The sequence below is a fragment of the Ixodes scapularis genome, unplaced genomic scaffold (assembly GCF_016920785.2).
Source record: "Ixodes scapularis isolate PalLabHiFi unplaced genomic scaffold, ASM1692078v2 ptg000071l_1___fragment_3__unscaffolded, whole genome shotgun sequence".
NCBI classification, from domain to species: domain Eukaryota; kingdom Metazoa; phylum Arthropoda; class Arachnida; order Ixodida; family Ixodidae; genus Ixodes; species Ixodes scapularis.
Window position 1 is genome coordinate 130,278 of NW_024609907.1, and position 14,702 is coordinate 144,979.

General features: G+C 44.6%; 1 protein-coding gene across 1 annotated transcript in view; it reads right to left on the reverse strand.

The window, feature by feature from the left end:
• Window positions 1–5,936: 5,936 nt before the first annotated feature.
• LOC121048575 (cytochrome P450 4V2-like) overlaps window positions 5,937–14,702 on the reverse strand; it is a 41,056-nt gene continuing 32,290 nt past the window's right edge. Inside the window, exons 13-14 of the mRNA XM_042287645.1 lie at window positions 6,025–6,498; window positions 5,937–5,971 (exon numbers count right to left, since the gene is read on the reverse strand). Coding sequence (XP_042143579.1) covers window positions 5,937–5,971; window positions 6,025–6,498 — 509 coding nt within the window. The remainder of the gene's footprint in view (window positions 5,972–6,024; window positions 6,499–14,702) is intronic.

Below are 14,702 nucleotides of genomic sequence, written 5' to 3' on the forward strand. Positions count from 1 at the left end.
CGCACGTAACCTTAACTCTTTATCTTATTTTGTTGTTGTTCATTTCTTTGATCTATGTGTGTCAAAAAGTGAGGCATTTTTTATCTCTTTTCTGCTCCCTGTCTAATTAAAATGAACAGGAAAGATCAAGGATTCATATTTCTGTGTCACTCTTGTTCCTTTACAAGGTTTCTGCTGCTTTGCTGCTGGTCCCGCGTTTCAATGCTGGCTTCTGTGCGTTGTTTCGCACATTAACCATTATTAAAACGCGAGAACCAACAGCAAAGCAGTAGAAGCCTAGCAAACCATCTCGCAAACCGGGCAAAACAACAACAACAACAACAATAGCAACAACGAGAACAAAAACAACCAGAACAACAAGAACAACAAGAACAACAAGAACAACAAGAACAACAAGAACAACAAGAACAACAGCAACAACAGCAACAACAACAGCAACAACAGCAACAACAGCAACAACAGCAACAACAACAGCAACAACAGCAACAACAACAACAACAACAACAACAGTAACAACAACAACAACAACAACAACAACAACAACAACGAACTAAAGAGCCAGTTTTAATTTTTAGGTTTTGGCGCCGCCATATGGTTTCGATTTTTGATTTCGCAGCACCGCCATGTTTGGTTTCGCAGCACCGCCGGCTGCATAGCTTCTCTCGGCTCCGAGGAACATCGCAGCGCCTGAGGTATCTGTACCGTCGGCGGCCGCAACCTCGGCAGTAGCGAAACATAGCCTTCCATGCCAGTATACACCGCAGACGAACAACTGAAATGAAGTGCTTAGGTGTCTTCCGAATTTTGAATTTAGTGTTGATCAGGTATTTTTTGCTATTGAGGCTGGCCTCAGTTACGAACACAGCGCTTTCACTTTTTTATCCATTGCCCGTACAAAACATCCGACGGGGAAAAAACGACAACAGAGTTTTTGAAACACGTTGTGTATACCAACCACCGGACGCTGGCATATCAGTTTCACCTGAAGTAACAGCAGTCTCTCGTACTGGAAAGCGTGGGCGTACCAACCGGGGGGGGCAAGGGGGACGTTTGCCTCCCATTTCTCAGAGTGGGAGGGCAAGGCATGTGTTTTGCCCCCCCCCCCCCCCCCTGAAACAGACACCGCTGGGCGCGGCGAACACTGCCCGGTGGCGCCCGAGGGATACCAAGGGCGCCGCCCCCGATCCTAGAGGGGGGGGGGTCTGGTTTGCCCCCCCACTCAAGAAGAAGTTGGTACGCGACTGCTTGAAGGCATCAAAAGGAGTGGAGCACTGGTTTTACTGGAGAATCCATAAGCTGCTCTGGAAATATCAGCTGGTATTAATGAATTGATTTCAGGAGTTTGGGGTTTGAATTCGTCATTCAGGATTATGAAAATCGGCCTTGCATCACCGCTGTGACGGAGACTGAGGTCTCATCTATGTTCCTCAGCTTGCGTCATGACAGTTGTCTTTAGTAAGTTCCCGATCAAATACTTTTTTTCTTAATTTTATGCACGATTTGTGCTATTCTGTTGACAAAACGAAAATTCAAAATTGCGATATATTTTGTTTTAGCACCACTGCTAGATATTCTGTTTTAGCATCACTGAGAAATCCCACGTGACGTCGAAACGTTAAAGGTGGTGCAAACGCCTCATGCCATTGATTTTACAATCATGGAAATTGGAAAAAAAGTTTGTTTGGCCTCATGTGACGGTGTACTCGCAAATGGTAACTTTACATGCAGAAAGAAAGTAAGAACAAAAGAGGAACAGAGAGAGGTTGACCTGGGAAATTGTACCGACTGGCTACTTTGTGCAGAGAGGTTACTTTGTGAAGTCTTGAACACTATAGACATGGCACTGTTAACAAACACAGAAATTCATTGTCTATAAGCAGGGGTCCGGTCTCGTTTCCTTTAGAAAAAAAACCAGCGCTTTTGTGGCCTTTACTCCTTTAAGTGATTCGTACCAGGCACCAAGCACCTCCACAACAGAAAAGGGTCTGTTATCGAGGTATGCAAGTGTCCTTTTGAGTTTGATTCTTTTTACATCTTAGACCCCACAATCGCAAATAATGTGCTGAATTGTTTAAATTAGATCACAACTTGTGCATTCTGGCGCTATGGCTTGATCAATGGGGTGAAGGAATTTTCTTGTATATGCTACACCAACTCTTACTCGATGAATGAAAGTCTCTACCTGACTAGGCATGTCACATGGAAGGTGGAATGACATATGTAGATCTAAGGAATAGGGGGATGTACTGATATGAAGCGGTATTCCATAGCATTTTGTTGTTTTATTGATGGCGTGTTGATTGTTGAACGAACGTATGTCGTTTTTGCAGCATGGTACTTTGATACTTGATGTCCGAAAATGGGCAGATTTGGCACCAGCATCAGCTACTTTAATTCCAAATATATGACGGTGACTAGGTATCCATCGAAATTGGATACTGTGTCCCTTGTGTAAACATCCCTTGAAATTCATTCAAACATTGAGACCGATTTTTTTGTTCTTGTTGTGTCGCGCCGAAGCGCCAAAGAACAGACGCTCCCACGCAGAGCAGCAGCACACAAAGAACAAATTTAATATGGCGAAGACACATTTTACAGAGCAAAGACCAGCGCACCCTGGTGGTGAGAATAGGAACCTGTGACATTGCTTTATACATACACAACACTCCTCCACACTTACATAAAGGAACACTAGTACACCAGTCTATTTGGAGGGCGTCGAGCTCTGCTCGACCGTCGAACTTCCTGAGCAGCTAGGCCGCTGCCAGCATTCAGTGGCATAGGCACCTCACATTCGCCCGGTTCATCAACACTCTCACTGTCACTCGATCCACTCTCTGAAGAGGCTGATCGGGACGAGCCCTCACCTCGAAAGCGCAAGTGATCCGCATGCACATAACGGATCTGGCTAGCCACCCGCACCAGGTATGTAACCGGACTGATTACTTTCTTTAAAATGCCTTTGGTCCAGTTTACTCTCTCCCCCCTCACATTTCTGACCCAAACTCTGTCGCCCACTTGAATGAGTTTCGTTGGACCTCTGCGCTTGTCAGCCAGCTCCTTTTTCTTGTTTTGCTTCTCTCGTCGTGGAAGGGACGTTGCACCTGGCTTGAGCTGCGACAGTCGGGTCCGCGGAAGCCGTCCCAGGAAGAGCTCTGCAGGTGCCTTTCCAGTACTTGTGTGTGGTGTCGTCCGGTAGGCAAGTAGGAAACACGACAACTTCTCATGGATATTCCTTCTCTTCCCTTGGAGGTCGTCTTCAAGTACCTGCTTGAGCAGCGCTCGCTTGACTGTTTGCACAGCCCTCTCCGCGGCGCCATTCGAAGCCGGGTGGTAGGGTGGCATCATGGTGTGCACCACTCCTTGATCCTTCAAGAAGTTCTTGAACTCCTCACTTCGAAACTGGGGGCCTCCATCAGTCACCACTTCCTCGGGTAGTCCAAACTGTGCGAAGACAGCCATAAGTTTCTCGACTGTCTGGGGCGCGGTTGTGGAAGACATGGGCAGTACCTCAACCCATTTAGAAAAACTGTCAACCAAAACAAACAGGTTGGTTCCCGACTTGGTTGCAAAGTCCAAATGAACACGTTCAAAGACCCGCGAGGTCATCTTCCATGGCTGGAGTGGTACTGGAAGAACGTCGTTTTGGACCGCTTGGCAGATCTCGCATGACTGCACCTTGTTCTCGATCATGGCATCGATTCCGGGCCACCACACATGCCCTCTCGCAAGTTGTTTCATACGCACCATTCCTGGATGTTCTTCATGCAGGCTCTTGAGGACCGCAGCCTGTAGTGCCTGTGGAATCACGACTCTAATCCCCCAGAGTAGGCAATCTTGGTCCTTTGACAGCGTCTCCCGCCTGTGCCAGAAGGGTTGCAACCCTGGATCTTGCACGGATGTTGGCCAACCTCTCTTGGTGTGTTCAAGGACACGTTGCAGCAAGGGGTCGCTGAGGGTCTCTTTCCCCACATCAGAACTTGAAAGAAGCGGTTGCTCTGTGGGTGAAAAATATTTAAACATACTTTCCTCTCCTACAGTTGTTTTCAGAGGAAGTCTCGATAGGGCATCAGCATCCCCGAGCTCCCCGCCCTTGCGGTACAGGATCTTGAAGTTGTACTCTGCAAGTAACAAGCGCCACCTCTGGATCCTCGCAGCAGCTATGGCTGTGGTAGAATACTTAGGTCCCAGGATCGACGTTAGCGGGTAGTGGTCAGTTACGAGGGTGAGCGAACGCCCAAAGAGATACCGGTGGAATTTCTTGACCGCAAATATGAGTGCCAAGGCCTCTCTTTCCACTTGTGCGTAGTTCTTTTCAGCCACAGTAAGCGTCCTAGACGCAAACTCCACAGGTCTGTAGTCCCCGTTTCCCATGTCTTGTGTTAAGACTGCTCCGAGGCCGTAGCTGGATGCGTCGGCCGTCACTCGAAGTGGTAGACTAGGGTCGTAGAGGACAATTACCCCAGCACTGCACAACTGATCTTTGCTTCTGTCTACAGCCTGTTGGCATTCTTCTGACCAATGCCACTTCTTGTCTTTCTTTAAGAGTTCATACAAAGGTCCCAGTGTGGCAGCTAAGTCTGGGAGGAAACGATCATAAAAAGCTAGCAGCCCCACAAATGCCTTAACCTCCGTCACGTTACTCGGTGCGGGTGCCTTTTTGATAGCCTCTACCTTCTCAGGGCATGGCTTTAAACCCTGGTCACTCAACAAGTATCCCAAGTAACGCACTTCGCGTACAAAAAATTGACACTTGTCCTGATTCACACAAAGGCCATGTTCCTGAAAGCGTTTCAACACTTCCAAGACTCTCTGGTTGCAGTCATTTTGGTCTACGCCACCCACCAGTACATCATCAAGATAGCACGCTACCTTGGTTAGGCCCAACAAAATCTTATCCATTACACTCTGGAAAATTGCTGGTGCGCTTGAGACTCCGTAAGGCATACGTAAAAACTCAAACAATCCTAGGTGAGTGGTCACTGTGAGCAGTTTCCGCGACGCTTCGTCAAGGGATAACTGCAAGTATGCAGTCTTTAGATCCAAAATAGCAAAGATGCCACACACCCGAAAGTTGTTGAACACCTCATCTACCCTCGGTAATGGGTAGTGCTCCACCGTCACCTGTGGGTTTACGGACACACTGTAGTCACCACAGATGCGAACTTTACCCCCTGGCTTGGGAACCACAACAAGGGGTGTTGCCCATTCACTACTTTTTACAGGCCTCAAAATGCCCTGCGCCACCATTTTCTCAAGCTCACTCTCTACTTGCTCTCTAAATGCGTATGGCACCACTCTGTGTTTACAAAACACCGGTTGAGAGTTTTCTTTCAGTACAATCCTTGCCTGAAAACCCTTTATCGGCCCCACTGGACCTTCAAAGACGCTAGGGAACGACCTTTTCAGTGAGTCTGTCATCGTCTCGTTCTCAATACGACCTACGCCCGACCAGTTAATTTCTAACTGCTCGATCCAGTCTCTGCCTAGAAGAGCTGGTAGCTGGGCATTCGCGGACTTTACCACAATCAAGGGTAACTTTTCGCTAGGTAGCTCCCCGTTTTTTACATTAACGCTCGCTACACCCTTGATTGGCACTAGAGCCCCGGTGTACGTTCGGAGACGCATGTCACTCGCCTCAAGGGGCACGTGAGAAAACAAAATTCACACACATTCTTTCTGGCATCAAAGTAACTGCTGAACCAGTGTCGATTTCCATCGTCACCGGTTTTCCTTCGATTTCCAAAACCTTCTGGAATGCCGCAGACGCGTCATTCTTCCACATACAGGTTACGCTCCAAGGTCCGCGCTTGGTGTTCGAAGTAGGCTTAGGCTTGGCCCTACACACCGCCTTAGTGTGCCCCTGCTTCCCGCATTTGGAACACTTTGGTTTCGAAAACGGACACTTCTCGGAAGCATGCACGGTACTAGCGCATCTAAAACAAGGGCGTACCGTACGCTGATACTGGACCTGTGGCGATGCAGTGGCGGAAGGTGGACACCCGGAGTGTCCTCCACCATCACCTTGAACGCGGTGCACGTCCATTGAGTCCGGAACGCCGGGCTGCCGTATCTCGTCCGTTTTGCGCAGAGAAAGTTCTTTGGCCAGGCCCACCTTTAGAACTTCGTCGAAGTAATCGTCGTCGAGCTGGATGAGTGTCCGCTGTACCTCAGGGTCGCGACACCCCGCCACGAGCCGGTCCCGAAGAGCCTGGTCGAGGTAGTCCTTGAAAGCGCATGTCTGGGCGAGCTTCTTGATAGCCAAGGAGAAGTCCGCTAGGCTCTCGCCGACCTCTTGATTTCTCCAATGGAACTTCGTGCGCTCTGCAATCACTAAGCGCTTGGGCGCGTAGTGGCGTTTCAGCACCTCGGAAAGTACGTCGTACGATTTCGATACCGGCGAGTCTGGGACGAGCAAGGTTTTCAGAACCTGGTACGACGCTTTCCCGATGTAGTTCAGCAGCGTCACGGCCTTGTCTTCCGTCTTGACAGCGTTCACTCGAAGGGAAATCTCGAAGCGTTCGAGATATTCGTCGACGCCGTCCTCCTCCGGCTTGAACTCCGTGAACTTCGGCATTGTGCTGTTTGCCACGTTGTTACTCGGTTCGTTCGATCGTCCATCCGAGCCTCGTCGCCATTGTTGTGTCGCGCCGAAGCGCCAAAGAACAGACGCTCCCACGCAGAGCAGCAGCACACAAAGAACACATTTAATATGGCGAAGACACATTTTACAGAGCAAAGACCAGCGCACCCTGGTGGTGAGAATAGGAACCTGTGACATTGCTTTATACATACACAACAGTTCTGACTATGCCGTAAAAACGTGCGCATCAGTTGAAGTGCCGGCTTACATTTCGAAAATATTGTCCATGATTTCGACGGCTTTGACGAGATAAATTAGAAGGCTTGGTGAATTGCGATAAATTCGGATGCTGTAGACGATGCTTTGCAGGTAAGTTTAAACGTTGCTGTTGGGAGATGTTTTGGGAAAACAACTCACCCTGTTGAACGATCGGAAGTTGTCGATCCATCGGTATAAACATGACTCGTTGAAGCGTGATTGCACAATATGTTAGATAAAGTAAGTTGCTCAATCACAGCTATTGGCGTGTTTGCTTTCCTCCTGATTCCATAATTTCAACTGTGACGTTAGGAACAGGAAGTCTTCATGGTGGCACTTTCGACATCTTGGATGGAGCGAGGTCATCGGGCTAATTGGGCTTCATATGTATCAAAGCTCTTGAGCAGCTTTAGTGTTGTCGTTTAAAGTCAATAAAGTCAATATCCTACCGACCTGGATGGCATCTCTCCTTTCATCAACGTTTCCTGTACCACAAACGAAGACAAGCGCCAGGCAACCAAGGCAAACAACTTTTCAGTCATCAACCAGCTTCACCTCGGTCATTCCGGAACAGCCACATCGACACCCGCATCATCGCATTGACCCAGGAGGCCGGCCTCGTCGCCGTGGATCGTGAGAGGGCATGGAAGCACGCACACGATGCACGTCGTCAACTTTTTTCTTCCAACCCTGCAGGTTAGTAGTCATGACGGTTTTTACTGTTTTAAGTCTAATGACGTCTGTATAATAGTGCTTCCACTCCCAGAAGCTTTGGTGAATTCGTTCAGATTGTTGTTGCTGCTGCTTGGAGGTGATGTCGAGACTAACCCCGGACCAACTAATATTGAACCACCTAAGCAGCTTGATCAAATGATGCGGGTGTTGCAGGATACAAATGCGCGAACTCAGAGAGTTGAGGAAAGGCAAAATAGTATATTGAGCTCGATTAATGTTCTAAAAACAAACCAACAACATCTACAAGTCACGGTAACAAATATCGGTCAAAGGGTTTCTGCGATTGAATTGAAGTCGTCTTCAATCGATGAATTACACAGCGAGTTTTCTGGTGCCAGCCAATCTGTTCAGCGCGTTCAATAAGAAAATCATGCTTTGCGCAGTAGATTAGATGAGATTGAAGACCAGTCCCGCCGGGACAATCTTGTATTTCATGGTGTGGACGATTGCCTTGGTGAAACGTGGGCCCAGGCGGAAAAGAAGGTGGTTCGTTTACTTTCAGATTTAGCTTCTTGTATTATTTCGCGTGAACAAATCATGCGTGCTCATCGCTTGGGGCTTTTTGTAGCAGGAAAGCGTCGTCCTATTTCAGTGAAGTTTCAGTCTTTTAAAACTAGAGAAAGTATCCTGCAGGCCAAGTCAAAATTAAAAACCAGCCTATTTCTGTTTCAGAAGATTTTAGCTTTTCAACTCGCTTAGCTCGGCGCAAACTACTGTAGTATGGAAAGAGCCAGGAAAACCAGTTTAAGCTAAGTTACAAGAAACTTTTTCTTAATAACAAGTGTTATGCGTAGAATGAAATCGAAGACTGTATTTATGAAGTAGTCATGCGTCGTCTGGAAGTTTCTTCCGCGACACCACTATCCGATTTGCAAACAGCGTCTACTTCTATGCCAACTTAACAATCAGCACGAGGCAAAAAAGTGGTTTGGCCTTTTTCAAGTGTTTCCGTTTTATTTACTAACATTCGCAGTCTAATCCGTAAACGAGATTAATTGTGCTCAGTTGCTGACTCATGCGACGCCGACGTCACTGCTCTCACAGAGACATGGCTTTCTAGCAAAGTGTCTGATAACGAGCTGTTTCATTGTAAAAAAAACGTTTCAATACATTTCGCTGCGACAGGCGTGACAGAAGTGGCGGTGGTGTTCTGTGTGCGGTTGCTGACTCATTGGTTTCTCGCCCTGTCATTGTAGCCTGTGAACTGGAGATTGTTTGGGTTTGCGTTTCCTTTAAACATAAACAAACGATAATGGGTGTATGTTATCGACCACCCACTAGCAGTTGTTCATTTGTGAATTTGTTACATAATTGCATTAACCAACCGTCCAATATCCAGGAGTGCCAATCATATTAATGGGTGATTTCAATTACCCCAACATTATCTGGTCTAATGTATGTCCTGTTTCAACCCCCTTCTCATCTGAAGCTAACGAGTTTATTGAACTTTTTCTGATTTTAACTTTTCTCAACTTGTCTCAGAGCCCACTAGGGTTACAAACCTTCCATCAAACATACTCGATATCTTATTAAAAACGCATCCGAGCGTCATATTATCACTAACATACCTGCCATGTCTCGGTGACCCTTCAGCTCTTCACTTTTCCTTAAATGTCCCATTCGTAGCGCCTAAAATTCACATAAAATTAATCCGTGACTACAGCAGAGCTGATTTTACATCAATTAACTTGTACCTGCCTGAGTTCCTTAGTGATTACTTACCCGAGTTTTCAGAGCGCTCCGTTGAGTCTAATTGGATGCTGTTTAAAAATGTTGTTTTATTATTAATTGAAAAGTACATACCATCAAGGAAGATTCGTTGCAACACTAACTCGCCTTGGTTTAACTGTAATCTCTGGCGGCTTCGAAATAGAAAAAGAAGACTGTTTCGCGCTGCCAAACGATCCTCCGCTGATGCGCATTGGGCTGCGTACAAAATTGCAGATCAAGAATATACATCAGCTCTTACAGAAGCTAAATCACATTTTTTAATCCTACACTAAAAATCATGCTAGCAGCTAATCCTAAACAATTTTGGAATGTCGTTAATCCCAAGTGTCAGTCCAACATTGTTCTTAAATCATCTGATGGTATAGATATACCAGTAACTGAAAGTGCAAGTGTATTAAATGGTGTTTTTAGTTTGTCATTTACAACATCTGATGTTAACCAAGTACCGGTATTGTCATTTTCTGATTTTTTGCCTATGGACCCAGTGGCAGTTGACGCGATTGGTATTGCTGGCCTTATTAAAAATATGAAGCTTTCATCCTGCGCCGGAATAGATGGGATTAACAGCAAGTTCTTAAAAAATTGTAATATGTATTGTTCAATAATTCTTTCAAAACTTTATATGCAGCCACTTAACCATGGCGTAGTCCCTAGCGATTGTGTGGTTGGCAAGGTGGTTCCTTTACATAAATCTGGCGAAAAACAAAACCCATTCAATTATCGACCAATTTCTTTAACAAATGTGCCATGTAAAATATTTAAACACGTCATTTACTCACAGTTGATAAATTATCTTGAAACTAATGACTTCTTCACAAGTTCACAACATGGCTTTAGAAAACATTTTTCATGTGAGACGCAACTACTATCCTTCACGCATGATCTCCATAATTCTCTTGATAATCAAATTGAAACCGAATGTGTTTTTTTATATTTCTCAAAAGCCTTTGACAAAGTTTCCCACAAACCCTTTCTTCATAAAATAAATCACTTAACATTGATTCCTGTATATTAAATTGGATTCATGCCTTTTTAACTAACCGCCTACAATTCGTTATAGCTAATAATAAAAATTCGTGTACTGTTCCAGTAGCCTCGGGCGTCCCACAGGGATCAGTGCTTGGTCCGCTCCTCTTTCTTATTTACATTAATGATTTGGTGCAGAACTTGTCGTCTTCTATTTGTCTCTTTGCTGCCGATTGCGTAATCTACCGGAAAATAACTGACATATCTGACTCTATTCTTCTACAATCTCACCTTAATCGTATATCACTGTGGTGTAACCAGTGGCTAATGGAACTTAACGCTAACAAATGCAAATCGATGAGAGTGTCACGTGCTCAATCGGTGTGTCATACTTATCATCTAAACAATAATCCCCTCGCTTCAGTGTCTGTTTACAAATATCTTGGTGTTCATATAACTTGTAACCTTTCTTGGAAGATTCATATTGAATACGTAATGAACAGTCTAACCGTATGCTAGGATACTTAAAAAGTAATTTTTTTTCTCGATCCGTCTTCATTAAAACTAACCATGTACAAAATCCTAATCCGTACAAAATTAGAATATGCTGCTGCTGTGTGGGACCCCGCTCACTCGTCACTAATTGCTTCCATTCAATCCATTCAGAACCGCTCAGCTCGTTTTATATTGACAAACTATCATCGCACTGCCAGTGTTACTACCATGAAAAATACTCTAGGTCTGCCGTTACTAACTCACCACCGAAAAATCTCTCGTTTGTGTCTTTTTCATAAAATATTTCATCAAAATGTTACCCTTCGTCCTAAACTAATTACTCCACCATTCTACATATCTGCTCGCATTGACCATAGCCATAAGGTTGGTATTCCAAACTTTAAAACTTCATTATTTCAATATTCTTTAATGCCACAAGCATCTATAGACTGGAACCACATTCTCGCCTCAATTGCTAACACCACTGATATTGTTATGTTTAAAAATGTTATTACTCATATGTGCACTTTATAGTTAATAATTTACAGCTCTCTCCCCTCTTCGATGTACTTACCTTGAGGGTATTTGAAATAAATAAATAAATAAATAAATAAATACCCTGTCTATGCATGCTCCAAGGAATACATGGGCAGTTACGTAGGGAAATGTTTGATCGCAAATATGTAGGGATTCTCGATTCATTATGTGTCGAATAAACGCAAGGGCAGCTGATTTGTTGGTATAAAGTTGAAGGCCTCGGTTGCCAAGGTATTTATGAGGCCTCTTTAATGCAGTTTGTGCTTTCCCCTTGCTTCCACCCGAGAAGAGCCAGATGCACCATATGCAGATATAATCTGCATATAATGATTCATTAAAGTTAGATGGTAACACTTGGGAAAGTCGAATTAGTGTTATATTAAATAGTGTTAGGTTCAATACACCTCCCTCAGAAACACCTCGGGTGACGTTGTGTTCAACTGTTTCACCCTCTTGTTGCCACAAAGATTGCACGTTTTGAAGGGTAACTTTTTACTTATGCGTAGAAATGACCTCAAGCACCAACTTTCCGGTGCGCTTAAAAAATAGCATCTTGTGTGACACGATCAAATGCTCCTTTCACGTCCCAGTGATCGTGATTTTGGGTTGCGGTCGTTACTTTTCTACGAAAGTAGCAAGGTCAATAACGAAATCTATTGGGGTGTGGCCCCTGCGGAAACCATGCATAATTACAGGGTTCGCATTTCGTTGCACGAGATACCACTCTAAGCGCCCTCCTTCCATCTCATCCCTTCCATCTCATCCCTCCAGCTCATCCCTTCCATCAATATTTCCACACAGCTTGCAAGTGATACAGGGCGATACGTTGAGAGGAGCTATGGCGGCTTTCCTGGTTTTAGTAAAGGAACCATTCTTGCCCGTTTCCAAACATCGGGTACTTCTCTATTTGTCCGAGATTCATTAAAAAATTGTAACAAGTAATTCCAAAAATCTGCGACCATGTGGATTAAGAAGACATATGTTGCATGACATCCGGACCGGGACAAGATTTGGGTTATATGGATGGAAGAGCTGCTTCTAGCTCCGCTATAGTAAATCGATTGCCCAAGCTCATTTCATAAACTGATGGTGAATTACTCCTATACATTCTAGTATTCATATGCTGGGTCGCGTCAGCCATGAGAGAGATGCAAAATTCCTTCGCAATAGATATCATAGGGCGTTTCATTGATAATGAAAGTGCCCGGATTGGGTGATATTGTTGAGTAATTGTATCGATTCCCCTAGTGATCTTCCGAATTATGCTAAATGAATTTCGGGGATCGATTCCTGTACAAAATCCTCAGTATCGACGTTGGCTAAGCTTATCTAAATGACAGCTTATTTTTTTCTGCGGCCTCCTTGTCACACGAACATATTATGTTACACATGACAAACTCCGAGGCTGCAGTCAAAAAACGACACGAACACTAAAAGTATCTGGGTTTATGTCAATTTCAATCTATACCAGCTTGTATGCGCCCGTACATTCACTTAATATTCTATTAGTTTAGAACGTATTGCATGTCTTTCCACCTGTCGTCGTATAGCGCGGAGACGTTCATACTCAACATCAATTACTGTTCAATTGTCTAGAAGTCTGCGACTGTGCGTGGATGATTTTGCAGAACAGATATTCGCATGTTCAAAATCAGAAAGATTAGTCATTTTTTGTAATATTTCTTCAACGCCTTTTGGAATTCCCACCAATTAAGCCGTTTGATCATGTTGTCGTTTTCTCTCTTGAGGAATCCATTAATTATTGTATAAGTGGGTATATGGTTATTTCCACGTGTTTCTACATTTGTGAACCACGAAGCATGTGATGCCAAGCTCGACGACACAAATGTTAAGTCAAGGCAACTGCTGCTACTTGTTCCATGGATGTATGTGAGATTTCCGTCATTTTGGGAAAAATAGGTTATGAGTATTCGTTATATCATCAAGGAGCCTTCTACGAGGATTTGTTCGAACATTAGAATAGGTGGTGATGGGCCTTAAAATCGCCAGTTATGATGTAGGATGGAGAGACTATATTCAAAACGCTTTCTAGGCGTTGTCTATCAAATTTTGATCTCGGTTGTATATTTGTTAAAATTATTGTGTAAGAGCCATGACCTTTAGAAAGTTTTGCACAAATATACTGGTTACCCTCGTGAGGTGGAATGTAATGTGGAACGTACGTGAGTTCTCGACGATTGAATAACGTTACTCGGCTATCCCCAGCAGTACGTAACAAATCAGATTTTTTATACCCTGACAATCGAAGACTTTGGGGTAATCGTGACTCCCATATTACAATAATAGAGTTATTTATACTTAAAAACTAACTGACGGAAGGCGGACAGTCTTGACCTTAACCCTCGTGCGTTCCATTTAAATACTGTACCATTCTCATAAATCTCTTCCATTGAGTGAAATCTTGTTTTTTATTATTTCAACTATCATATCTCAACAGTAGCAGTTGTTTCAATGCAGCGAAGGCCCTGACTTCTGGAAGGTTTTTGGCTTGAGGGGATATCTTTAGGATGGCATTCATATCATTTTGCTAATGAGAATCAGAGCACGGCAGATACTGAAGATGCTGTAGCTTTCGAGGGCCGGTAGTTTTTGGATGACTGAATATTGCCCGATGTTCATCGTCCCGACGAGGTCGGTGTTGTTAAAGAAGATCTTTAATTTGGTTTCTGGGTTGTGTTTTCTTGTTTCTACTTGTTATTTTGTGTCCTGCACATCTTCCTTGGATGTTTCCGTACGCTGGCGTGGATGGCCTGCCTCCAGGTTGCTTGTTGAGGCTGAGGCACCTTAGTCGGACAATTTCAGGATTTGGTGATGGCGCATGGAGCGGAAGATTCTTTCCATTCAGCAAGTTAGAGCGAAACGCTGTGGACGCGGCTTGCTTCCGTGAATACCCAGAAAAAGTTGCTGCATGATTCCCACCACCGTTAGCGCATTTCGTTTCCTGCACGTTGGGGCAGCCCTTGTAACGATATGGTCCTGCACAGATCTTGCAGCGTTGTGATCCCTGGCAGTGTATTGCAACATGGTCGGATCTTTGATACTTGAAGCACTTCACGGAAGCTCCGAGATATTCCCCGACTGGGTGACTCGTGAAGGCAAGAAATACAGGCTGAGACATCGGCCGATCTGTGTGAAAGAATAGTACAACACTTTCAGGTGGTTTTTCTTCGACGCTCTCATCCTCTTTCGGATGACACGCTTTTTCACGCTGAACGGATGTCTCGCCTTTGTTAAGTAGATACTCCAGCAGTGCAGAGTTGGAGTATTCGAAAGGAACGTTTTTGATTTTCCCCAAATTTTTTCAAATTTTTTGAATATGTCTGGGGCACGTGGGCATTGACTTGCAGGCTGCCCACAAATTCCAGAGTCAGTAGCT